The sequence below is a fragment of the Anser anser genome (genome assembly GCF_964211835.1).
Source record: "Anser anser genome assembly, chromosome: 2".
Lineage (NCBI taxonomy): Eukaryota > Metazoa > Chordata > Aves > Anseriformes > Anatidae > Anser > Anser anser.
The window spans coordinates 102,921,538-102,948,640 of record NC_139721.1 but is presented as its reverse complement, the minus strand read 5'-3'; the positions used below and the strand labels follow the sequence as shown (position 1 = coordinate 102,948,640).

Genomic DNA, 27,103 nt, shown 5'->3' with positions numbered 1-27,103 from the left:
GCTGTACTGCTGAAATTACAGAAGGATTTATAGTCTTTAGTTGAACAAATTTGCTTTAGCTTGAAATTTAAAAGTGCTTTTGGTCAATATGTATGTCTGTACTACAATGACATATGAATGTAGTCAGGAAAATACTCTTAAAATTGTTTTCTGGACAAAAAGATCTAGCTCTGGTTGATCTGTTTTGCAATTTGCATGGAAAACTGCAGGAAAGGGGCATTATAGAGCACGGAATATCAATAAACTAACACTATTTTGCAAGATAATCTAAGTGTATGCCATGGATAAGTTTTCTATTTCTGATGTTTCTTCTCTTACCACCCAATTTATCATTTGAAGGAGAACATAAAATGATGACAAATTTCTTATTTACAAAGATACCACAGTAGAAAATCACAAATAATGGCTATCGTTATAAAAAGTCAATAGGAATGTTTCTACTTGCCTCAACAGCTATGGATCCAGCTCTAATGTGGATCAAAAATTCACTGTTAATTCATTTGCCAATTTCTGCCGCCTTTTTATCTGAGTAAGATGTGAATGCAACACTGCTTTGATAAGCACAGAGCTTGTGCAAAATTCAGCCTGAAGGAATTGCTCCTCTCATTTCAAACTACACGTTGCCTTATCGTATCTCAATTCACAGCATCTTTGGTGAAGGTACATTAACGTCACAAAGGGACAATGAATATACTGCAATTTACAGCTAGCATCCATCCTGTTGTAATTTCTTAGGGAGAAGAGTTCTGGAAAACAAGGATCTTCATCGGTGCTGAAAACTCAGTCCTTCATCTAGCAGCTGTGTATGTGCTTTAAGTACACGAGTGGTTCTATTTTAATAGCACAAAAATTACTTTTCTTTAGCTGAGTGGGTAGTAAATTGGGAGGTAGAAAATGTGAACAATGAGTGGAGAGTAGAAATGAGAGGGGAAAAAAAAAGAAAAAGAAAAAAGCATAAACCATAATAAAATGGGGAATGATATTTGGCAAAGTTGCAACATTTCTTGGTTCAAAAAGCAGAAAGAGTCACACACAAAACCCAAAGGACACCTGCCATCCACTCCCCAAATCAAGGAATTGCAACTTCCAGCAAAATACTTTTACCTTTGAACATCTGGCTTACTTTTGGAACTATTTCTGAGATTATCATATATGACATTACCTCTAGCACTTCAGTAGCCTCCAAATTACTGCTGGGAGATACTCTGATCTTTCACAATATCAATAAAAAAACGGGAACACAAGACTGCCTGTTGTCAAGATGATATTACATTTTTGGTGTGATAGAGGTTTTCAGAAGGCTGTGGATGAACTGTGGATCAAGCCCTTCCTCACTGTTCTGCCCTCATTGCACTTGACAGTATCCCACTGAGAGTATGAATTCTGTCACCCGAGGGACTTCTCCCTCCTTCCCTGTAATGGGGGAGTGTCCGGCTAAAATTTGATCTGATAGCTCGTGTTCACCCATGGTATCCCTGAGGTGTTTGGGATCTGTGCTCCGGCACAACCCATCTCTTGTTCGGTTCTCTCCAGTAACCTACAAATCTACCGAAAAGCCACAGACCACAAAAGGTGGATGGAATGAAGGAAGCAAAGAGCTGAGGTAGGGCTGAGCAAGAACAGTTTGGGGAGCTAAAAGACCCACAACAGGTGCTAAGTTGCAGTAGTGTTGGCATTTGTCTAGTGGTGTTGGTGTCATTTAGTTCTGCATACCCTTAGAAGTGTGATGCTACCACAGTGCCCCCATAGCTCTCATTGCTACTTCTGCTATGCCTATCCTGGATACACATTTCTGATTTAAAGCTCCAGCACTTCCAGATTTATTCTCACCACTGTGGCAGATGGGACACATCTGGCTTTTTGTACAGCTACAGCTATACTTTAGGTATGCATTGCACGTATTTCTCCACAATTAATGACATTTGTCTTTGCATGCACAAGTGAAGATGGGAGGAAGGAATCCAAACAAAGATGATCACGACCGCCTCCGTGCAGACTGAAATCAGAAAATATGCAATGTTTGGTGAGGTACAACATGAAAGAGCTTTTTGTTGTTGTTCTTTTGTTTGTTTTTAATATAATATTCAGTCCAAAGTTCTTGCAGTCAGTGGAAGCCTTCCCTTCCCAATGATTACAGTACAATTTGGAAAATGTGGACAAGGGTAAAAGAGTGAATCCATGAAAATTTCTTAAAGATACTAAAATAAGGGATGTTGCATGCCCAAGGCAGTATGAAGACATGATATAAAGGGACATAGGAAGATCTGAAATGTGAACAAGAATGACACTTGTGCATGGTAACAATGTTCATTAAATAATGGGGAGAAATAATTTGCAGTACTTGAAAAATGGACTTAAAGCAATGTTGAAAGATATAACAGCAGACAGCAAATTAAACAGGAGTTTGTGATCTGATACAGCAGCAAAAAAAGGAAAAGCGCACACAACTCAGTGTTTGCACAGAAGCACTATGGATAAAGAATCTCTTGAGAGTCTGGAGCAATTTTATCTGAAAAAATGGCATTCAATTATAAGCTTATCACAAAGTAGAAGACCTTCAGTGAAGAAAAAATGTCTTTAGGGCTGGAGAGATCTGTGGATAAGAAAAGATTAGGAAAGCTGAATGCATAGACAGTCATTATAGGAGTTGTGAAGGACAGCATGAGAATATTCAAATATTATGAACATTGCACTGAAGTGTTATAAACAACAAGGAGTGAGAAGAATGATTTAGTTTGGTTTAGAAAACTAAGCAAAACACATGCTGAACCTTCAAAATGCACATAGCCACATGGTTAGCTTGACAACCTGCAGAGAACACATCTTTTTGGGTTAAGCTTCATCCTGCCAAGAGTTCCATTTGTGCTGTCCACTGTTTATGCTATGATTGAGTCTACCCAGTCAACGTCTTAACTTGCTCCATGGATGAAGTTTTTTTGTGGAATTGAGGCCATAAGCTGGCTTTTTGTGCACCAGTATCCCTCCATAGTCTGACTTCCTCAAAATGCTTTAGTAGGTCATCATTACCGTCTTCATTATCAGCCCGGTCTGTACAGCAATATGGGCCCCACAGCACAGAAGTAGCTTTATCCATGGGCGTAAGAATGCTGAAAATCACAGAGGAGGCACGAGGCTGGTGTACTCCCTGCCTGCATTATTTCCCTCTCCAGATATTCAAGATGACAACTGAAGCAGAAAACTCTTCTGCAAGCTTACCTGGAAAATTTCATAATACCACAGTTGTTATTTCCTGAAGAAATGCTAAATGAAGATGGGAATCTTTTGGCACACAGTAAATGCCTCTCTACCACATAATTAATATACAGAAAGGAAAAGAACTGGCAACCTACACGATCCTTTAACATTACAACTGTGGCTTTATGACTATGCCATAAAGCACAATACCACTGCACTAATCCCTTTACAGAAAGAGCTTGTTGGTACATTACTACTAACAAGGTTAACAGTACATAAATGACAGACACAAACCTTGGAATCACTGAAAGGGAGAATGGGTCTGAAACTATATCTGTAGCTAATACTCAGAGATCTTTGCATCTATTTGTAAGAGGTGAAACTGAGGCAAGAGCAACTGTTAGTGCCATACTCAGTAGGTCTGGAAACGGCATATCCTAGTTTTGTGTAGCAAAGTGGTCCACTAGATACAGAACTGAGAAATACAAAAAAGTGACTCAGCCTGAAATGACAAGTCACTCCCACCAGATCCAAGAGCAGCCAGGTGGGAACGAAGAACAGATATTGCTGTAGTAATGTACCTGCCAAGGCCTCTGATAGCTAAGACCTCCTCTGCTCAGCATTTGTGTAGCTTTTCTACGGTTCTTTTTGTGTGACAGGTTTGCTCCTCTAATACTTTTTCTTCCCGAAACAAATAGTGCTGTGCTTTGTGAAAGCTGTGTGGCTGCTGGGCACCTCTGTTGATGTTTTACAGAGAGAGCAGATCTGCAGGTGTCGTACAACACGTAACTTGCTGACATGACCACAGCAAGGCACAGCCGCTATCCCCAGCCCAGAGAGAGACCACCCACAAGGTGACCCACCGAGGAGAAGTCCTAAAGAAGAGAGTGATATGATCTTAGGCCATTGAAGAATTAGAAAGATGGGTAACCCCAAGACATAAAATTCAAACATCAAAAAAATCACTGTCCTCTAAGTGGGCTCGTTGTGAAGGGTTTTGTTTTACCAATATTTCTCAGGCAGAGAGGTGGAGCAAGCAGACCAAATGCACAGAAAGCCGAAGTCAGAGATTAGAGCGGTAATGCAGGGACCCACAAGTCCCAGCACATTGCCATTTCTAACATTTTCCATCTCTGCTGGCCACATGTGACATTCTACTTGTACGTGCTGCTCATCTGGTGAAATAGCTATACAAAAAAGCTCTGATCCAAGCCTGACTGCAGGAAGAATACGGGGCTCTTTCCGTTTGCTTCAGTAATGAGGTTTGTTGGATTATGCTGAAAATTGCCTTTTGGGGACAGAAATAACATCACACGCTAAAGCAGAGGACCAAAACGTGCTGTTTTAAAGCTAAACTTCAGTCACTAATTACGTCAAGGCATTCTTACTTCTATAAATTTGAGAACTACTCCTCTGTCAAAAAAAAACAACAAAGAAAGGCAGGAAATTGGACCCTACAAGATTTGCGTACAAAGAAACATTTAATAAACAGCCTTTAATAATGTTTTGCTTTCCCACAAGGAAATGTCAAAAGGAAAAAGAGTTTACTGTATATGGGTAAGAAGAGTGTAACATCAGCACTGATAAATTCCTGCCATCAGTGTGCACAGACACTGGAGCAAATGATTCTTTCCAAGTCTGGTTTAAACATTTCTCATTAGCTACCCTACATCAGATATGGAGATGATGACAGAAGTGAAATCTAGTAGCAGCTAAAATGCTACTGCAGTAATTATAAGATAGCTCTTTATCTAGAGGAGCTGCCAGCAGTCCATATTAATTTATCTAAGAGGCTTCATACTGGAGCAAATAGTAATAGCAAATGAGATAACAGAGGAAGAGAAAACTGAGATAAATAACTGCAAATATTCCATCTGTCTCACAGTAGCTACTAAACGATGGTTCTTTTTTTTAAGAAAAAAAAGTCTACAAATACACTATCTTCACTATTCAAACCTCTGTTTTCATTTCACCTTTTCTTCAATGTGTGTTTTCTTTACCTGTAGCATTTTTGCAAAGAAAGCTCATAAATGCCAGAGATTTTTAAATAGAAACAAAGCTATGTTATCATGTTCAAATTCCTCAGATAACTCTTTTTTTGAGTGTTTACATGTATTTTTGATTATTCTGAAAGACTGCCAATATTCAAAGTGTTACAGTTCTCTTGAGGGATGGCACATGCACACCTCAGGTGAGCTGTCACAGAATTTAGATATTCCATTGCATAGCTTGGAGCTGATATAGTATATAGTATAATGATATAGTATATACTAAAAGGGGAAGTTAAACCATCTCCAGAGTTCTAGTTTGGCAGGCATGAAATGTGACTCCTACTCCTGAATGCACAATGTCTTAAACACCCAGAAAGGCTTGTCCTTCAAATTCTCATATTTTTTGTCATTTTATCATGGCTATTCTTAAAATGCATTGAAGTAACAGGACCTATATTTTAAAAGAGTCATCATTTACTAATCTCCTTTCAACCAAACAGTTTTTCTATGGCACTTCAACAAATTCAGGTAGGTGTGTATGAATGTTTTCACACAGCTACAGGGTAGATATAATCGATGATATTTTTGGCATGAGATACCCAGCCACCATTTTTTAGACTGTTTTATGTGAGACTGACTGGTTGCCTAGTCCATTTCCTAAGACCATGAACAAGTTAACACTAAGAATCAGCTCTAAATCCAGCTTTTACCTGCTTCTGCAAAGCTTGTTTCCCTTTTGGACATCCTTATGAATTTGCACACAGATCGAAGGGGAGAAGAACAGATTCCTTCATTTTTGATAAAAGCAACTGTGCCACAAGCAGCCAGCATTTCCCTAAATGGAGGACTCCCTTACCCCTTCTTCAGACAGCCTTAACCTTTGAATAACACTCCAAAATGCACTGCGGTTTCTGTATCAAAACATCTGATCTACACCATTTGTGCTCTTTTTCTTCTGGAAGCCTTCTATATCAGCCATATTTCCTCAGACTTGGAACATCTTTGTTCTGAAGCCTGCAGTTTATTAGGTATCATTAAAATTTTAGTGATAGTAGAAGTGGCAAGAGCAGATTTATTTTTATGCATTTCAGAGTCAACAGTCATATAAGATTATTTGGAGATATTTCCTAGAATACTACAACAGCAGTGACTAAACTCCTCTGAGGTGGGAACTGCCTTCTGTTCTGCTTTCATATAGCCCCTTCCAAGGATGCTCAGAAGCTCTCACAAGACAAATAATAAATAATAACTCTCATGCTCCTGAATTGAGTTTTATAGAAAAAACAACGCCATGCTGCTTGATACCTCAAGGACACAAATAATTTCTCTGTGTTTTCATGGCTTTTGTGCTTTCACCACAATAATAAAGTATTGCTACATTCAAACCTTTCAGGTCAAATCTCACAAACCCAAAACAATCACAAAAAGGATTGGACTGTAGCAGAGAGCTGGCTTTGAGACAAACACTGGAATTACCAGCAGCACTGCAATAGTTAAGAGTGTTGCCATGCAAGTGGTAATAATAGGCTCCAACATTAATCCCCTATTGAGCAGACTGGGAAAAGCTCATACTTTCTTTGGTTCTCTTGTTCCAGTCTGGCTGGCTGCTAATTCAAAACGTAGCCATATATCAGTTTACATCATGAAGGTCAGATCCACAAGGCCAGGAACGTTTCCTCCCTAATCAGGAGTGCAGACTGGGGAAATCTGTGCAAGCGCATGCACAAATCCAACCCATTAGGATGTCTGGATCTCCCATTCCTGTGGATGCATCACAAATGTTGAACAGAGTGTTTTATTTCAGGACAGAAATGTGCTTTTGGATTGACCCTTTCCAATTGTCCCTACTTTGGTTCACACTGCGGTTATCTTCAGGTACAACATCTCGATTCTCTCCTGGTGAATCTGAACTGAAAGATGCCCTACAGCTACCCAAGGGCGCTCTGTTAGCCAGACTGGAACCGCTCGAAAGCCAAGCCCTCTGAAATGAGTTCAGCAGCTGTTTGCTTCTGCAGATCAGTTCCTCTAGGTTTGCTCTATGTCATTAATGTCAATACAGCCATTGCACCAGTCACCTTCCTAGGCTCCAAGTTTTTTCCACGTCAAACCAATACAAAAAAAAAAAAAGCAAGTGAACTTCACAGTCTCGCAGATTCTTTCTTTATGGGAACCAAAAAAATAAAATAAAATAAATCTCACCTCACGTCAGGTTTTGGAAGGGAAGTGAAAAAGGAATGATGGGTGCTGCTGCCTGCTGTTACCTTGGCTATTTAGATTAGGAACCTGAGAGGATGGAGACAAAACACTTCCAAAGACATCAAGGGCCAACTGTTTCTTGGAGACTGGACACACTAATCATTTTTCATTTGGCAGCAGTATTTGTCAGAATGAACCACTGATTATTTCCTTTAACAACAAACATTCAGCCAGCAGGGGCAAGGATGCATTTCACAATTTATCCTTCTAATTTATTCTAATTCTAATTTATTGGGGTGCCTTGAGCAACATCCTGGTTGATAAGGTAAATTATGGAGGAGTAGCAGGGAGGATTTTTCACTCCTAGTTAATCTCCTGTGTATGGAGGTTACCTATCAAAGAAATACGGGATGTATCCTCATAGCCTTTGATACAATGTCTGAGCTATGAAACCTGGCTGAATTAGTTCATCCAATATGCAACAGCTCTGTGGACATTCTGTTTACAGCAGACCATCAGAAGGGATGCTTTTGCCTGTTTTTACTGGAGCAAAGCAGTCCTTCACGAGTTGTCTGCACTGCTGCAGAATAGGCTTAGAGTATTCCATAGTGCCTAGAAATGGCAGCCTTCTCATCTGTTCAAATAAAACAGTCAAAGGCAATCTTAACTGTAAACACAAGTAATTGTTATGGCCAACAAACCAAACTGCTTTCACTGCATCTGTTTTGAATCCAGTTTCTATCTTTTTCTTTTTTCTTTATTGTCCGTTTTGTTTTCCTAAAAGATTTTAAATTCCAGGAGCCTACCTTTATTTTCAAAACAGGGTATTTTATGAGGTTACTCACAGGACGAAGTATTGAAGCCTGGCTTCCTGCACCCCATGCTCTTTTCCACAGCCATCCTCATCTTCCCCTTCTCCAAGTCACATCAATAGACTGAACTCCTTTTCCAGTGCCTACCACTATGCCAACCAGGGCTCCTCTGCACTCTCCGACCTCCCATCCAGCTCTTTCTCATATCCCCCACCCTGCCAACGCCTGTGTTCCCCACATCCTCTTCGCACGATGCCAACCCTTCTGATCTTATCCACTAAAGCACCCAACCAACACTTTCACTCCCTACGATTGCTCCAAAAGCCCAACTCACAACCTCCTATGCTTTACCTGATTTTGTTTGACTTGCTGCCTGGGCAAGACAAAACATTGAACTGAAATACCTGAGATTTGAACTGAAACATTGAACTGAAATATCTGCTAAGGGCTAGGCACACTTATCTAAACAGGTACTGGCAGCATTTTACCAACATTTCCCTTTTGGAATGCACAATTTACAAATTAAAAATTTGTATAAATTTACAAATATGAGTCCATCTTCTTTACCAAGCCACTGTTTTTCAGAAAACATTTAGAGTTTCGCATTTTTAAGACCTCTAATCCACTGAGGAATGTGACTGAAACTGATCCACCATGTTCAAAACTTACCAGGGGGAAAAGAGTTAATGCAGACTTCAGTCTAGGCAGTGGGACTATTTCCATAGGAACCAAACCAGGTCAAAAGGCTTATTTTATATTGAAGTGAAACAATTAGGTAAATGTCCATTGAAAGCATTTCTTATTACTTTTCTGTGGGGCTGCCTTTATACAGATGGAGATGCCAAAAATATGCTAATGGCTGAATAGAGCTTCCAATGTGCAAAAGAAAAAAAAAGAAAAAGTCATCTGGGACTGCAGACTGCCTCAGTCTATAATTATTATTGTTCATATCAAAATATCCTCTGGCTATACAGGAAAGGCATTCTGTTTCACAGGGTTTTTTAATGATTCATATTCTTGACTTGTAAAACCTCTCATCTGTCACAGATTACTCAAGGACTTGTGAGAGGAAACCCTGAAAATATTATGCTTTCTTTATATAGAAGGCATTTTCTACAAAATCCAAATGGCTTTAAAAATAAAGTGTCTTGAAATTTCAATAAACTGTCAATAGAAAGGATTCTCATATCTCTGTTGAAGAGAAAGTCAGGGCCAGGACTGCAACTAGCAATTCAGGAGCAGAAGAAATCTTGTTGTATATAAACCCACTTAAAGCTTATACTCAGTGGATCTGTATTAGCCCGTTATTACCATTAGCCCTTATTACTCTAATGCTTACAACTAAAAAAAGTAGCAAGAAAACCGAATGGGAAGGGGTAAGAGGGACTTACCAATGAGATACATGCCAATCCAGTCCCCTGCATCCACTTCCTCCTTTATATCCCAGTATATCACTAGGTCCTGTGAGTGCCCGATGGAATAGTAGGAGCTGCTGACCATCAGGGTAGATCGGCTGTCCGAAGTGACAAGGTCCGTGTCACTGGTAGACCTAGGAATAGTGACCGTCTCGTGGGAATTGTTCCTGATGTCCATGTTATGGAACTGGTCAGGGTTATAGCTGTATCTGAGGGGCTCTTTGCACCGGCGCCGATTTTGTGAGTTCCTTGACGGAGACGCCATGGCTGCCAGGCCCAGGAACCTGTTTTGGTACAGATTCTGTGAAGGAAAATATAGAGAGGATAGTATTTACAGTATGATTCATGTTTCAGTGATGTCAAAGCTTACGAAAATTAGTGCATCGGAATGAGAAAGCAAGAAAAGAGCATCTGGCACTGCAAAAAAGAGATACAGAAAGGTGCAGCAGGCAACAGAGGCTGCTACTTCAACTTCTATTCCTCAATTCTTACCACAAAAACAAGTGCAAAAGCAAGCCTTATACCACCGAGCCCAGCTGCAATCGGTAGTGTGTGAGGGAATCAATAGTAGCTGGCTTCCTCTAAGTTAATACACGCATCCAGACACCAACACTGTGACTATCAATCGAATGGAGAGCAGTTCTCTTTCAGCATCAGGAGGCAGCCTTCCCATGTTTGACTCCTGGAGTCAATCTTCCTAGTAATTCTTATTACATTTGCAGAGGAATCTTTCGTCACAGAAAACTCATCCCATTTGGTGGAGTGGTTAACAGTGAGTAAGAGCTTCATGTCTGAAGAGTTACAGCCATGAAAACGGAGTTGTCCCTGATACCAAAATAAAGACGTTTTCACTAAGTGTTGTAGTGTCTCAGTACAGCTGACAGCTTCTCATGGTATTGCCCTGCTTTGTTTTTTGCAGTAGATGGAGAAATACTATGCACACCCTCTCTGGTAGAGATTTGGGAACGTACTGGACAATTAATGGGAGTGGAGGAGATTACTGCAGAGTAGTCATCATGTTAGCAGTTGAAAAATTATTTAAATTCCAACCTACTCTTCTTCCTCGAGGCAAGCCGACTGACTTGTATGAAATGCGTCATGGTGCACGAGTTCTTGTGAGTTGGCAGATGGAGAATGCTTATGTTATGATGGGTTAATTTTGATGTGAAGACCTGCCTTGATACTGATCAAAATACTGGTTATTGCTTACTTCTGTGCTGTTTGTTTTCCCATTTTTCTTCCCTGCTTTCCCTCTTCTCTCCCTGCAGCTCTGCTATTTCAATCACTTGGCTTTTCATTATTCATTAGTTTTCCATTATCCATCTGTTGCCAACCATGCTGTCAAGTCCGTTAGACACAAACCTAGACAGCTTTCCAGTACGCTATGAAATGCTTTTCACATGACCAGAAGTCAAATCATCCTTTTGAACTCAAACAAATTAAGTGGAAGAAAAATCTTAGCTCTTTTGTCCAGCCAAGCAGATATTTAACCCTGGTATCTATTAAGACTATGGTAGCACAGGAGAACAATCAGCCCTGAAAAAGCAAAACTTTTTGTTTATTAAATAATATCAATTTTTGCAGAATAATTAAGACACCTATTATTATGTCCTACAATTCCATTGCACAAAAGCTGTACGGAGAGAGCAAAAAATTCACCCGGCATGTTTTTACCCTTAGAATATGCTGTCACTTCGCAGAAAGTGCCCTACAACGCTTACAATCCAATGACCCAAATCCTCACTTACTGCATTAAACTGGGTTTATAGCAAAAATAGCTCCAGCGGGGATGCCACACCTTAGAGTGAATGCTGGCACGGTGGAATTGCAAACAATGCAAAAGGCTGCAATAGAAATAGAGGAACAGAAGGAAGGATGTCTGGGGGGGAATGAAGTGCATGCACTGCTCCCATCGGATAGCATTTGATATGCACCTAATCCTACCTTTGCTTTTTATTTTCTAACAGTTACTTTTATTCACTGTTTGAAACCAAAAAAGGAGAGTTCACAGCATATAAAACAGTGCACCCTGCAAACAGAACCCTGCATCATCTTCATATATATTAAACAAACAAACAAACAAACAAAACCAAAACAGTTTCTTGCATGCTGTGCACATATTTTAAACTGGGAAGCACTTCTGTGCATGCACAACTACCGAGCTCTAGGCAGTAATTTAAACCAATAGAAGTTTCTGCCACTTTGTCAAGAAGGTATATGCTGTCACAACAGCACCTGGGAAAACTATTACTGGTTTTGTAATGGTGAGATAGGAACATAAAGAATTTCAAGCCCACTCTTCTGTATCGGTCTGTCTCATTAACATGGCTTCCTTTGCTCATAGTGCACTACCCAAATGGTACTTCAGCTCAAAGGCAGAGCTGTTATTTCTGGTGACACAGTACTCCAGGGAACAGTGGTTCTACAGATACTTCCATTTTTGAATGGTAATGATAGAGTGTATTAATTAACTGCATACTTTCAAATTAAATCAGAATTAACGAGCATTTTTCAGCTTCAGCCTGACTTTAACTGATTTTAGTGAAAAATGGTATATTCATCAATACGTTCGAATTCTCCAAGTTCCCATTTGCCTGTATATCGATGTCAATGTCACGAATAGCAAAGCCTGAAAGTAATCCAGAAGGCTATGGTCTCCAGAAATCTCAGTCTCCCTTATTTCCAGCATTGATTCAACACAAATCATCTAGAAAAAAAGAAAATCCCCAAACTGAAAAAAATCCAAGCAAATAGGACAATATAGTGACCTATAATTATCTGGATTGAATAATGTCATCAAAATATATGCACAGATGTATGAATAAGTAGAAAAAAGGTTAGGAAAAATAGTTATTCCACATGTGATTACCAGTTTTGCAGGTTTTTCATGTAATTCCAACAATATCAGCCCCTAAGCCCTGATGACAGATTCCCGATCACAGTAAAATGGCTTAAAAATTATAAAGAGGTCCTCTCTATTCCTTGTAGAAGCAATCTGATCCACCATAAACACCTAGCACATCAGAAATTAACCTTTTTTTTGTGGGGGGGTTGAGATCGTATTTATTCCCTCTATTCCTTAGGGGTGTAGGTACCCTAAGCACACCGTATACACTTAGCTATAGCCATTTTTTAATATACAGTGTACCACGTACATTATAGAGCAAGAATAACGAATGGCCAAATGTTGCCCCAACAACACAACACAACAGTATTTCAGATTTTGTCCTAAGAGGGCCTGTCTTGCCACATTTAAATACATCACACACCTATGATGTATCCAACGTGAGTTCAAGCATGTCCTAAATCAAGGGTGCCAATATTGCCTTGGTGACTGTCCTGCTGCTTGACTATTCCCTCTGAATTCATCTGGAACAGGAGGAACAATGTGACAGGAATGGACAATATTTCAGTTATATCAGCAATCCAGTGCCTTTTGTGTTCAACACCCAAAGTAACAGATGTAAAAGTCTCTCTCTTGACGTTCCTCATTTGAATGAACATAATGCATAGTAATGTGATAGGACATCCATAAGTAATTTTAGTTTACTGAACTAAAAAGAAATGTAGAATTAAATTAATATCCAGTCAAGGAACACAAAAAAAATCATCACAGTTGGACAACGTATAGGTTTTCTACTGCTATCAGCTTTGTAAATTAGCATTTCCTCTAATTAATTTAGTAAGTACATTTCTTTTTGATATCAGAAAGAGCCCTTTTGTAGCCAGACAGCTCAGCAACAAGTATTTAGCCATAAAACAACAATGTGCAGAGTAAAACTAGCTATATAAAAGTCCTACTTAAAATGAGATTTCTGGAGGATTATCTGTGGGCAGACCTTGCCTCTCATTTACATCACTTAGCCCATCTGACAAAACAAATGTCAGATAAGAACAAATTTTAGCAGAAGGGTGCAGTCAAAAGGAAGCAGCAGACAAGATCTGATTGTAGAGAAAACAGATCTCTAAGATGCACATATAGAAAACTTATAATCAGTAAATTCTGAGAAAAATAGCTCACAGATTTTATTTTCACATTCTCTCCCTTTCACACTCACACCTCTCTCGCTGGCTGGTTTTTGGCACTGGGCAGCAAGAGTTGCTGCAACCCCTGCCTTTTCCTTCACTGCCCCAAAAACCAGTACCATCTCCCTTTCAGATAATCAGTCATCTTCCCAGTGAATTTCTCCAAAGGATTCAGTGCTGCCATGCAGCAACTTCTGCTGGAGAGCTGTAGTGCTTCATGTCTGGGGAGGTGGGGGTGTGATATTACTTCGTATTATTTTACATCATGCCAGAAGGGTACACAATGCTTTAGCAATACAGAGACAGATCCCAGCTAAGGATCTGAAAAGATCCAGCTCTGTTCTCTGTTCAGAAGATTCAGAACTGGCTTTTAGATACTCAAACTGACAACCAGTTACTTCCTACAGCTACGTTGACAGAGAGGTATTTGTGCAGTCAGGATGGTTGTATGGGAGACTTTCACTGCCCATACCAAAGATATTATATGATTGAAATACAACACATCACTAGAGTATTGGCAGAAGAGGAGATTACAAGAAACGAGGAGACATTAGCCAGAATGACAGTGGGTTCAAACTGAGGGATATGTAGTTTTACAGATGTCTGCAGACATCACTGCACATTTACTTGTCCAAAAACTTAACGGGACTGTAGCCAAGACTAACATCATGGGCAAATCAGATGTGTCGTCAGCCTCTTGTTTTTTTCTCTGGAGATAAAGGGTCTCCTTATAAGCCCTACAAATGACAACTAAAAGCTTATGATTTTGTAAAAGAGAAAGAGGAGTCAAGAGATATAAAAAATTAGGCTAGCATTCTGAAAGAGATAAATTATGACAGAAGTCTTCTGAGCAGCTTTAAGTAAGATAAGATCACATGTATCAAGGAGGATATTGCACTAGCAGAAATATAAGGTAGTAACAGCTTCTAGGAAAGATTCAATTGGGTGGATGAGAGATGACATAAAAAGATTTTAAAGACCTAGTCATGGCCTGCATGTGAACACCCAGGGCAAAATCTCAAGACTGGGCCAGAAAGACAAGCAGTAAAGTAGCACTGCCTACAGGGGAAGAAGCGATGGGACTCTGCCAAAGCTTCGAGGCAGACCAACTTCAAGGTGAGCCTACCAAAAGGGCTTTCAGTACATAAAACTTTTATTAGAGCACAAATTAAACCCCAGGAACTTCTGCAAGATAGAAAACTCAGCTGTGGTGGGTCAAAGAGTAAAAAGGCTGGGTGAAAGCAAAAAAATGAGAACAAATCTTTCTCTGTGATGTTCTCCTGCTTTTCATAGCCCCAAAGACTTCCTGTAGGATCTGCTCCCTTTCATGGCAGCTCTTCTTCCCGGCAGCCTTCCCATCTCCAATGCCGCTGCTGCCCTCAATCTCTTTCCCCGTCTATTTCCCCGCCACCCATAGCCCCGGAGGTCCCTTGTGCTCAGCAGCTTTCAGGGGAGGTGCACTCTCCCTCTGACAAACTGTGAGCAAGAGAAAGGTAAAAGAAATGCACAGATTTCCTCCTGTTTGCCTGGGGATGGTTCTCTTAACAGGGCATGTGATATCCACCCTGGAAATTACCCTCAAAGAGAACATTTGCATTTTCCTTCACTACAATCAACAACATGAAGTGCAAGGCAATGCAAGGTTAAGTAGAAATATAGCTTTAAATACGCTGTAATCAAGGTTACAGTTTCAGCTTCCATTATAACTGCCCCCTATCCACCTACTCCCACCTATCACAGCTATTTATTTCTTTCCCAACACGTGAGCAAAAATCCCTTTGGACATCTGAATTTTGGAAGAATTGTTAGTGTAACTGTTAGCACAAATATACATATATATATATATTTGTATATATATATTATATACATATATTACACATATATATATTTGTAAAGCATGGCTTACAGTACAGCAAAAGCCAGTAAACAAGGTCTTACAGTGCAAGCAGCTGTACAAAATCCTCTGCAAATGGTTCAGCCATCCACCATGAAAATCATCAGCCTTGGGATTGCTCCAGAGCCAAGGGATTTGGACAGCAAGATAACTTTACAGGATTGGGCCCTTTACTTGTGAGGCACAAGAGTGGTTTCTCAGAACTCCAAAGGAATCATTCTATAGCATGACAGAGTCACAGGATCCCACAGTCTAATGAACACCTTTTTCCTGCAAGGTTTTACAGAGTGTACAGATGACACTGCTGCCCTTGGGAAGTCTGAAATGAAGGAGGTTGCAAATGTTTCAAAGGGATGCATGCCGTAATAACATCAAAAAACGTTCAGTGCGTTTGTCTTAATATTGCACATCTTTGGCACACTGTATGTATATTTATTTATGCTTTATAATAAACACTAATCGGAAATCAAAGCCATTATACATCTGCAGTGGGTCAAAAGGACATTAATAGGGAGTTCATTTTTCCATTTCCTGACCTTTGTGCATTTCCAGTTGAGCTTTACTGCTATGTTAATGCATCCTCTTGCATTTAACTTTGCTTCAGTGATGTGCAAATCATTGCAAAAATTTGAATCAAAATGAAAGAGTTGGCCTTGAGGTCAGACCGGCAAGGTTTGGTGCTGGTGTGTGGGATTGATTCCCGATGCAAGCGTATTAGCGATAAGGCAGCAAAAGCTAGCAGCAGTAACCAGACGTACTTTTAGCGTCTACAAAGTGCATCCAACAGCAACTGCCCCTGGCAATTAAGAGCAGTCTGTATTTTCTGAGAGCACTTAAACAATCTTGTGGGCACGAGCAGAGGGGAACTGGACTATTGGGCAAAATGATTGAAGGCAAATTCTTGGAGTTCATAAAAAGTAAGGAAAACAGTTAATGATGCTTTTTCTCTTCTCCTTCTGGATAAGTAAGATTAAAGTGCTGACTAGTGAACCCAAGAGAGTGTACTGAAAGACATACACATCACATCTCCAATTAAATGACTCCAAGAATTAAGATTTGCACACCTGAAAGTGCATAAACCAAACAAGTTTCTGTGTAAAACTGACATTTCACTAGGTTTGGATGGGATCTCTCCAAGCTTCAACATTTTAGACCACTTATGTCTCCCTAGGAGCAATTAACAATCTTGCATTCAACAAGTTGGTATTGACACAGTGACAATCCAACCACGGTTCACTACAGAAGGCACTTGGAAGTTTCTGCAATAGAATGCAGCTAAGAACAAAATTGAGTTCTTAATTTCTCTGAAATTAGTAGCATGAAAACAATGCTGTCTCAGCAACTGGGCACAGCGAAGAATGAGAAACAGCCATCAGGCTTACCCGTGATAGAAAAAAGGTCTGAAAACATTGCCAATATTTAAAAAAAAAAAGCATATCCGTGTACGCATGCAATATGGCCTGAATATAAAAACTCAAAAAGATAACTGTAGGGAAATAATAAAAGGGTCAGTATAGTAACATTTGAAACCACGATAATACTGCATAGCTTCACTCAGATCTTTTCACACTACAAAATGAAGGAAAGAACCTGACGATCTGCTCATACGCCACTATCAAATACTCTGAAGCCCACAACGCTAACCTTTGCTGGGGCTTTATGACGCACGGACCAGGAAATCTGTATTTTGGCTTGGTTTTACACATCAGGAGCAGGCACAGAAGTGGTGCTACACTGCTGCTACACTGCTGCAGTACTAGACAGGCAGCACAGAGACTGCCTCTCACCAGGTGCAAGATGAGGCATTTGGCTGGTAGGAGACCGAGCCCTCTCCTAACATCCATCCTCATGTCCATCAGCACCAGCTTCACAGATAGAGCCCTGGTGACTGCAATGCCAAAGACTAAACATCTCCACTCCTCAACTTTTCAAAGCCAAGGACAATATTTACAAGCAATAATCACTGTAAGAAAAACAACAACAAACAAATAAAAAAAAAATACCAACACAAACCAATTGTTTGGTAGCAGGTAGTTTCTTTGATCTGCTGTTTAAAGTAAAGAAACAGTCTCAGCAGAGAGATGTCCAAAAAAGCCTGTGTGCCCCCCATGCCAATCAATTTATTTCAAGTCTCCTCACTCCGTTCTTCATGTCCAGCTGCACTTTGCTGGTGTCCCGGGAGCTCTGCTTACTCCAGAGGGGTTTCAGGAGGGAGGAGGTAAGAACAGGAGGTGGCTCTCCTCTGCAGGCTGAACATGTTGCTGCTCTTCTGTGCAGTGAGCAACTGCTGTTTGTACTGAGAAGCCCTAACCAGATGGATGCCCTACTTCAGGTTCTGCATAGGACAATAACGACCACTTACCTGATGCATTTTTGTAACCAGCGGCTTCAGTTCTTCCAGTACTTCCCCCATGCAGAAGACCAGTATCTTTAATAGCACTCACAGCGTCCTGGATTCACCCAAGTCCAGGTAAGTACCTAAGTCACCTCATTTCAGACCACAGGTTTCCAAGACTTCCTGTGTATGCAGAGGGAGGAGACAGGCTCCTCCAGAAAAAGACTGAGATCCAGGTAAGGCTTTCCCCAAGGTTATTCGGCTCCGCCTCCCTTCACCTCTACAATGAGCCTGTGACTGTTGGGATCCTGGGTTAGGGATGTTAAGTCAGATGGGGTGGAGTAAGACATGTATTTAAACTTCTCAGGATGCAAGATTTTATAGGAAAAACGTAACTGGGCAAAGTACACCCGACGGTGGCAGAAAATGCATATTATAAATACATTTAAGCACGTGAAATAGAAATACATCATAAGGCATATTAAAAGAACGTACTAAACTCTACTACCTGATTTTTTAAGTTTTTTTTGTTGCCTCTCATTTTCCAGGCAACAATATAAAATTGTTGCAAACTAGATGGCACTTCTGGAGAAAGAGAAAAATAACCGAGTAAAAGAAATTACACAGCATATCGTACACACTGCACGTACAGGTCTCTTCAAACATGTAATACCAGTAAAGGCAGGAGAGGTTTACAGGAAAAGCTGTGAAGAAGTCTTGCAAAATTTAGGAGATTATGAAGGAAATGATGCAGAGTAAATAAGAGCTGCAGAAGAATATCCAGTAACGTACAACGTTTCCCAGAACTGTCAGCTACAATCATTTCTCTGCTCAGAAGTAGCCCCACATTTCTCAACTCCCCAGAGTCCAAAGACTCTCCTGAAAACTTTTTGCTGAAAAATCCATGTGTGAGTTCTAAAACCTTCAACATTATCTAATGTTGGAGCTATATTATACCTTCCATGATGACAACTGCTTGCTAAAAAACCAAGTTCATGTGATTTCTGTATTGTATAATGCCACCAGATAGAAGAAAGAAACAAACAAACAAAAGTCAAATGTATTACATAGATCTTAGAAACAAGTTATTATTTATAAAATTCACATGCACACAAAAGGCAAAAGAAAGCAACCCAGCATAGATACCAAAACTTTTTAATGTTGATGAGTCCCCTTTCAGACACAAGTATGAACCTCTGCAAACCAAAGGTTCGTGGGTACGTATCGAAGGAGTATTTATCCCGCAGAGTTGGCACCTACCTGTGCACTACTGCCTCCAACCATGCTTCTCTCCCTTCCCAGACACGCTGCACAGCACAAACAGATCCATACACATGTCACAAGGTGCTCATTGCTGCTATTAGCTGCACAATTTCTACAGGCATCACAAGCACCATTCCCTGCAAGAAGAGCGTAGGGCTTCCCTGCTGCCTCCCATGCATCTAGGCTGTCAGCAAGGTCCCTGTTGCTCTGTATCACGTCCCTCACATCTCAGCCTTTGCCATGGTCCCAGGTGACAGTTTGCCTTTCTTCTTCCCGTCCCTTTTTATTCTCAGGGCATCTCTCTTTATCACTCGTTAATATTACCTTCCTCCCCTCTCTCCTAGATAGGAAGGGGTAGGGAATGAGGCATTAAATGCTGTATCAGCCATAAGGCAGGCATTGGTTTCCACAAGGGGACAATAAACACACGAAACCCAGGTGGGATGGAAAGTAACTCTTCTCATCCATGGTTCCTTCCAGCTGACATCCCACTCCACACCAAAGACAGCATTTTAAATCTCATTTCATTCATTGCCTTTCACAAGCTTTTTACCCCATCTTCATTTCTTATTAAGAGAAAAGTGATTTGAAGTGCCAGTATCTTAACCCCCTCAGGCAGACAGGCAGGGCAGAGGCAGGTAGCTCTGAGCAGGCAGCTGCGTATTAATGCCTACATCAACCACTCCTTTCATCTCCAAACAACAACAAACCATTGCAGTGAGCCAGCCCCTCAGCTAGACACCAGCTTGTTGTGCATGCCCTCAGCTCCATCTCCTACCTTTCGACGAGGCCTGTATTTTCCCTGACATTTTGAAATTAATTGGCTACAGAGCTCCCATATTATCACACTACCTCCGGACAAATACAGAAATGCCATCAGTTGAGTGTGCTTGATGCTGCCTCCAATGAAATTAAAGGCAAAACTCCCCCCAGCTTCACTGTGGAACAAAGTGACTTTGCAAAACAAAGGAGCATCCAGATAGATCTCAACAGCTGCAGGGAACAAGGGCTGGTCCACAGCTAGATTACCAAAAGTTTGTGCTTTAACTACAGCACTTCAAATACTGTCATCCATGCCTCCACCTATTCTGTTGGAAGATGTATGAAACACCCAGAGCAGCGAGCTGCATTTTAGGGCACAGATTACAGCACTGACTTTCATTCGAGTTCTCAGAATGACGCATAAATCCACCAGTAGGTGGGTGAGGATTAAGTTAAAATACAATCATAGTTTTAGACCATGATAGCTGCATGCTTTTTTTCCATGCAATTATAGTAGTAGAATACAAAACTTTTTCATTCATAACAAAAGCAGCACCCCATGAATTTAAAGTGGACTATGCTTCAGTGTTTGCTGTTCTATCATTACCGTATAGTTTTCCTCTGGTGTCAGTGACAGGCAGAGTGAAAACTGCTTGCAAGTATTAGGAGTGCAATTGCCACAGTTAAGTGTGCTTGCTCTCAACAGAGACTATGACTTCTTATGTCTTTATGCTCTTGGGGAAATTATGACAGCATCCTCATGTTTTTACTAATTAATGATTTTTAAATATACAATCATAGAATATCCTGAATTGGAAAGGACCCATGATGATCATCAGGTCCAAATCCTGGCTCCACGCAGGAACACCCAAAAATCTGACTGTATGTCAGAGTGTTGTGCAAATGCTTCTTGAACTCCGGCAGGCTCGGTGCTGTGACCACTGCCCTGGGGAGCCTGTTCTATTTAATGTTCAGATAGAATGTTTAGATTAATGTTTATTTATTTATTTATTTATTTTAAATAAAAAAATCTGTTATAGCACAGGTTTTAAGAGGATCAGGGATTCTTATTTTGCTCTGAAAAACACTAAAGGAAAATAAATTTATGCTTAGTAATTCCTCAGATCCAGTGTTTTATTCTTAAAAAGAATCCTGATTCCATTAAAAACATTTGATATTACTGATAAACCACAAGTCAAAATTGAAAGAGTAAGATTTTTATTCCTGGACAGGTGAAACTAGTCTAGATACTCATCTCCATGCCAAATTCATACTTACTGTTTCATCTTTAATAAAAGCTATTTATGTTTTGTTTGTATAAATCATAATAAATTGTTACTATAATTGTATTCATGAGAAAGCAAAGAAACTGGGCAAGCTATCTCAAGAGGAAGCGAGTCCTTCTGGTATTACAATCTCTAGATTGGGAACAAGATTCAAATTTTACAAAGAGAAAATGTGATGTCTTCATATAGGGCTCAAAAAGTATCTTATATGAGAGAACAGAAGCTGTGTTCAGGGACTCTGCTTTCCTCCAGATCACTGCAAGACAAGCCGCAGCTACATGTGGAGGGTTTCCTGGGGGACTGCTAGCTAGGGTTAGACCCAAGGTAGCTTAGTAGTTTCCCCCCTGGAAAACAAGGGTGTGCACAAAGCAGATTTTCAAAGCAGAAAATGTCCAGTACAACTGAAGCAGAACTAGATCGAGTAGATGAGCAGCAGCGAACTGGTGCAAACTCCTCTGCAACCAAATAGATACCTAGAAGAGAGACAAGCCTTGCTCGCCACCATCATCACGATACACTGGACTTGCACACTGAGAAGGGCAAGAGCTGTTGTGAAATTACGAGTTCTGAACTTCAGACATACTTACTTTGCTGCTAGTACATCTCTAATACAGCGATTATATATTAATATGTTGTATCACAAGATCTTGTGTGCAGGCATATATCTGTTCACGTTATCGTGGGAGGTTCTAATTTACTTTTTCTCTGTTACTCCAGTTCACATGGGTTTGTGGTCCTGTGTTCAAAAGGTCTCAGGAGAGTTTTCAAATAGGAAGAACACTGGGAAGGGTGACCACGAAAATCGTATTTCACTTACAAACAAAAGCACATGAATGGCTCTGAAAAAGTTTCAAGGCACAGTTTCATTTCATTTTAGTGGGGACTTAAGTCTTACCTAGACTTAACCCAATGCTTTTTTTTGCTGCCATTGGTTCCCAGCAGAATTACATTTTGTAAGACTGCACTTGTAAAAGTAAGGCCCAGAACAGAATTTCTAGAATTTATTTTTCTGGTAACAACCCCTCTATCAATGAAGTGTCCTAAATCCACCAAGGATTAGCTTCTGGCACTTTGCAATGAAAGACTAGAGCTTAATCAGTATTTATAAAACCCTGCAGAATTAGGTAAATTGGAATACTATTTGGCTCTGCAGGTGTTAAACCTGAGTTTTGTTTTGGAAGAAAGACTGAGAGACAGACAGATTGTCACACAGCCAGTCACAGTGGCCACACGAACAATCAGACCCCATCAGATTTTTGCTGTAGGACATGGTTCTGTTCTGTTGAGGACCATGAAAACTAGCCGCTGTCTGGAAACTATCTGCTGATTTTATGCACAAATAAATCAAGAACTCTTTGGTCCTTTAAAATTAATAGCATTACTTGTCATCTAAGATGCTGCTTGACTTAAAAGATGACGTTCAACTTGAACTTAGTAAATCTGGAATAGCCATGAGGTAAAATAATAAAATAAAATAAAATAAAATAAAATAAAATAAAATAAAATAAAATAAAATAAAATAAAATAAAATAAAATAAAATAAAATAAAATAAAATAAAATAAAATAAAATAAAATAAAATAAAATAAAATAAAATAAGCAACGCCAGTGACCATCCTGGCTGCAGGAGCTGCTGACAGGTGGGCTCTGCCTGCCGTCCCCCTGTCCTGACATAGGTCTGCCTCTTCTCCCCAGCCACTGAGACCTGTGGAAACTCAATTATCTCAAAGCCAATTACTCCTCTCTCTTTTGCTTGAAATTAGCCAAGGGCTTCAAAAGTAATTAGGTATGGGAGTGACAGATAGACAGAAAGGGCAATCATAGAAGCCTTATCACAGCCTAGGAAGCCGAGCTGTAAAAATTACCAACAGCCTCACCAATTTAATTGATTACTCACACAAGGGAATTTACTCAAGTGTGCAAGCCTGCAGAAATAGGTGTTGGGGTTTGTTACGAGCCAGCATAAAAGTGCAACAGAAGCCAAATTAAAGTGACTTCATTAGGAGCAGGATTTGACCTAAAATATAACACAGTGCTCCACCCTTTCCAGCTCCATTCTCGTACTTAGTATTTTGTCATACAGAGTCCACTGCCTTATTCTCATCCTAGTGAGAAACTTTAGTTACAAATGAAACAAAGTACATATATTTGATAGACTTCCAGCTTACTAGTAAGTCTGTGGTTAAATTTTTTCATCCAACAATAAAGGGGGCATCAAGTAATTTTTCTTCGAGAAACAAAGAAATACAGAGATAAAAAGTTAGTGTCATGAAGAATGGACTAATTTAAATTACAAGGTAAAAAAAAATCTCCTTTATAGTTTTCAGTTTTAAAATCCCAATGCAATTACAGAATAAATTCACATAAGTCTGAGATGATGTATTTGACAAGGCTTACCCAATGTACTGTAGAATATTTTTTTCACTATGCGACTTGCTCTGTAAGTGGTTTAATATTAATCAACTTAGACATTCATTGATTTTAATTAGCTTTATCAGAGAATCTCACAAACTAATGGATTTTTTTTCAGCCAGTTTCTCTGTTGGCTTTGAGGACATGGACCACATTTTGAGAAAAGATTTGAGAAATTCAAAACCAAACTATTTGTGCAAGTCAAAAAAAAATATTTGTGTGTGTCATTCAAGGGAAAAGCTGCAAAATACTACGGATGCAACATAGGTGCCCAGTTCGGAAATGCTGAATGTAAATAAAAAGCATATTTGTCATTTCCAAAAATAAATAAATAAATAAATTATAGCCTTTTATCTCAGGTTTTTAAAAGGCCCATGAGCTTCCAGCTGACAACAGCTGCTTAAACAAGAGGTTTTAAAGCAGCATCAGAACTTCAAAGGCATAGCCCTTGTTTTTGATTGTTTCCACCTACCGTCCTGTGGTACAGGCAAGAGGCTCACGTGTGTGGGCACAGATCCATGCAAAACTTTTCAGTTCCCCTGCACTGAATTCACATCTCACATCCTCTGGGTGTGATGAAAAGACTCCTGTGATGTCAGACTTTGAATCAGATACTGTCCTACTCTTTTCTATTCCTACATACACAAGGTTAGATAGAAAGCACTGCCATCTCCCCATCCTTCCAGTTCTGTGGTATAATGGCCATCTCATCACCAGATTTCATTGCAAGGCCTCTTTTCCTAATCACTCGAATGCTCACGGTGTTGGGTTGTGCTGTTTTTTAATGCTTGCCTTTGTTTCTGCTGGTGCCCTTAATCCCCCTCGTGCTCTCCCAAATGTACAGTTATTCCCCTACAAGGCTGCTGGATAATAAGCAAATAGAATTGCTCCTTCAATTAAACTGCTGCTGGAAATAGGGACTGACGTCAACAGGAAGAGGGAATTGTTCCAAAAATGAATCCATTCCTTAATTTCTCCATTAAGACACAACTATCATCCTAGCCAATATTTATGTTACTCTAATTAAAAAGGCATTAGGAGAGCAAGGGCTTGGGTTCACAGCTCCACCTCTCCGCAGCCCGCTGCCTCCTACCGTGGCTTAGCCCAACTGCTGCCCCCTCATCGAGGGTCTGCAGGAAAAGCCTGCTGCTTTCCTTCACGCCTGCAGGTTTGCTAAATGCTCTGTCTTTTGCACCTGAATGCATTTTGGTGGGTCACTTAGCTCTTCTGCTAATCAGACAAACATATGAGAAGAGATACAAAGTTTGAAACATGCTCTGCGTGTTATCATTAGCAAAAGTAGGTATTTTTACAGCAGAAAATAAAGCAGTCACAAAATTCTTTGGTTTTGATAAGTGGGAAGGCTTTTGGCTGGAAAACAGCTTTCAGGTATGGCTTCTTCCTCTGTCTGTTTTGGTTTATTTTTAATAATACAGAAATTCAATTTTTATAGTAAAGAAAATAAATTCACTTAACTGTTGTTTGTTTGAATTTTTGCTTAAGAACTACTACTCTTTGCAGGAGAGCATCTGAAAAGTTTCTGTATATTGAGTCCAAACTAAACCACAATTCTACACCAACCATGTTTAATTTAGGAACACTAATGTGTCTTTCTTTTTTTTACCATAGCTAACTTGTCTGATTAAAAAAATGATCTCCCCATGTGATTCACAGATTCACAGATTCACAGATTTCTCTAGGTTGGAAGAGACCTCAAGATCATCGAGTCCAACCTCCGACCTAACACTAAGTACTCCACTAAACCATATCCCTAAGCTCTACATCTAAACGTCTTTTAAAGACCTCCAGGGATGGTGACTCCACCACCTCCCTGGGCAGCCCGTTCCAATGCTTAATAACCCTTTCGGTAAAGAAGTACTTCCTAACATCCAACCTAAAACTCCCCTGTCGCAACTTTAGCCCATTCCCCCTCGTCCTGTCACTAGGCACGTGGGAGAATAGACCAACCCCCACCTCTCTACAGCCTCCTTTCAGGTAACTGTAGAGAGCGATGAGGTCGCCCCTGAGCCTCCTCTTCTCCAGGCTGAACAAGCCCAGCTCCCTCAGCCGCTCCTCGTAAGACTTGTTCTCCAGACCCCTCACCAGCTTGGTCGCCCTTCTCTGGACTCGCTCGAGCACGTCCATGTCCTTCCTGTAGCGAGGGGCCCAAAACTGAACACAGTACTCGAGGTGCGGCCTCACCAGAGCCGAGTACAGGGGCACAATCACTTCCCTCGACCTGCTGGCCACACTGCTTCTTATACAGGCCAGGATGCCGTTGGCCTTCTTGGCCACCTGAGCACACTGCTGGCTCATATTCAGCCGACTATCCACCAATACTCCCAGGTCCTTCTCGGCCAGGCAGCTTTCCAGCCACTCATCTCCCAGCCTGTAGCTCTGCTTGGGGTTGTTGCAGCCCAGGTGCAGGACCCGGCACTTGTGAATTAATAGCTTTTCTTATATTTGTGTGTTTTAATACAAACAGAATTCTACAAAAAGGACACGCTATAATGGTCACAGGTAGAGTGAATATAATGTAAATCCTGCACAAAAGCTGATTTTTTTAAGCAATGGAACAATGTAAACCCTCTTCCCTAATGAAGAACTAAGTTGAAGCCAATTGTTGCTTGTCTCATCTAGAGTAGACCTTTTAAAAAACAAGGAATGTCATCTTGCAGGAACTAGTGTCAGCCATCACATACTAGAGCACTAACTCCTTTCTGAGACATGATTTTGCTTGTGCTAATACAGTTTTTCTGTTTTCCCTTCCAGCCTTTTATAGCTTGCATTGAGATTTGGGTGCTTATATTATTAGGGCTACTATTATAATATTATTAGGGACTTCTCTATACCACTTCCACAGTTAAGGGAGAGAAAAGGGTGCTTCGATATATCAATAGGAGCCTGACTGCACTCTGTTGAGTGTACAAAGTATACTTAGGGAAGTTAACTTAAGGAACTAAAATAGGCACTTGAACACAGAGCTGTGACGGTGCTCAGGCCTCCCCAAGGGTTTGGAGCGGTCCTGCACCCGGCAAGTCTTCAAACCACTAACAAATACTAGCATTTATCTAAAATATTTATCTCAAATATCTACGCACAACTCAATCAAAAGGTTCATCTGCAAGGTCAAGTATATGACCATGCAGGTACGTACTGTTCGCTGCTACTGACTAAATCATGCATTTGTTTTAGTTTGCCTGAAGCAGTCCATATTGAGACAGAGGGAAAGCAATTTTTTTACTTAATAACGGCAAGGAAGAAGAAAAATATATTCTGTAACATCTGGAATTATTGTTATAGACTCAGTTAAATGTTTTTTTCCATGTAGGGGGACAGAATACAGGAGGTGGGGCAGGGAACTGGGGAATGACTCTTCTTTTTTTATTAATTTTTTTTTTCACTCTCCAGACGCAACGGAGAACGGCAGAAATTGAGCCAAAGGTGCATTTTCAGTTAATTAATTTCATCAAATAAAAGTTCTGTGATGGATCTAATAGACAGCACTTTGTGACAA

At 40.3% G+C, this 27,103-nt stretch overlaps 1 protein-coding gene across 11 annotated transcripts in view; it reads right to left on the bottom strand.

The window, feature by feature from the left end:
* HECW1 (HECT, C2 and WW domain containing E3 ubiquitin protein ligase 1) overlaps window positions 1-27,103 on the bottom strand; it is a 268,810-nt gene that overhangs the window by 178,650 nt on the left and 63,057 nt on the right. For 10 of the 11 annotated variants that reach the window (XR_014580687.1, XM_083826824.1, XM_083826828.1 and 7 more), the window contains one exon: window positions 9,586-9,910. Coding sequence is in view for 10 of the 11 variants with exons in the window: in XM_083826824.1 (XP_083682950.1) it covers window positions 9,586-9,910 (325 nt within the window). In the remaining variant the exon portion in view is untranslated. Of the gene's footprint in view, window positions 1-9,585; window positions 9,911-12,878; window positions 12,903-27,103 lie in introns of those variants that run through there. The other variant, XM_083826821.1, reaches the window with a different exon arrangement.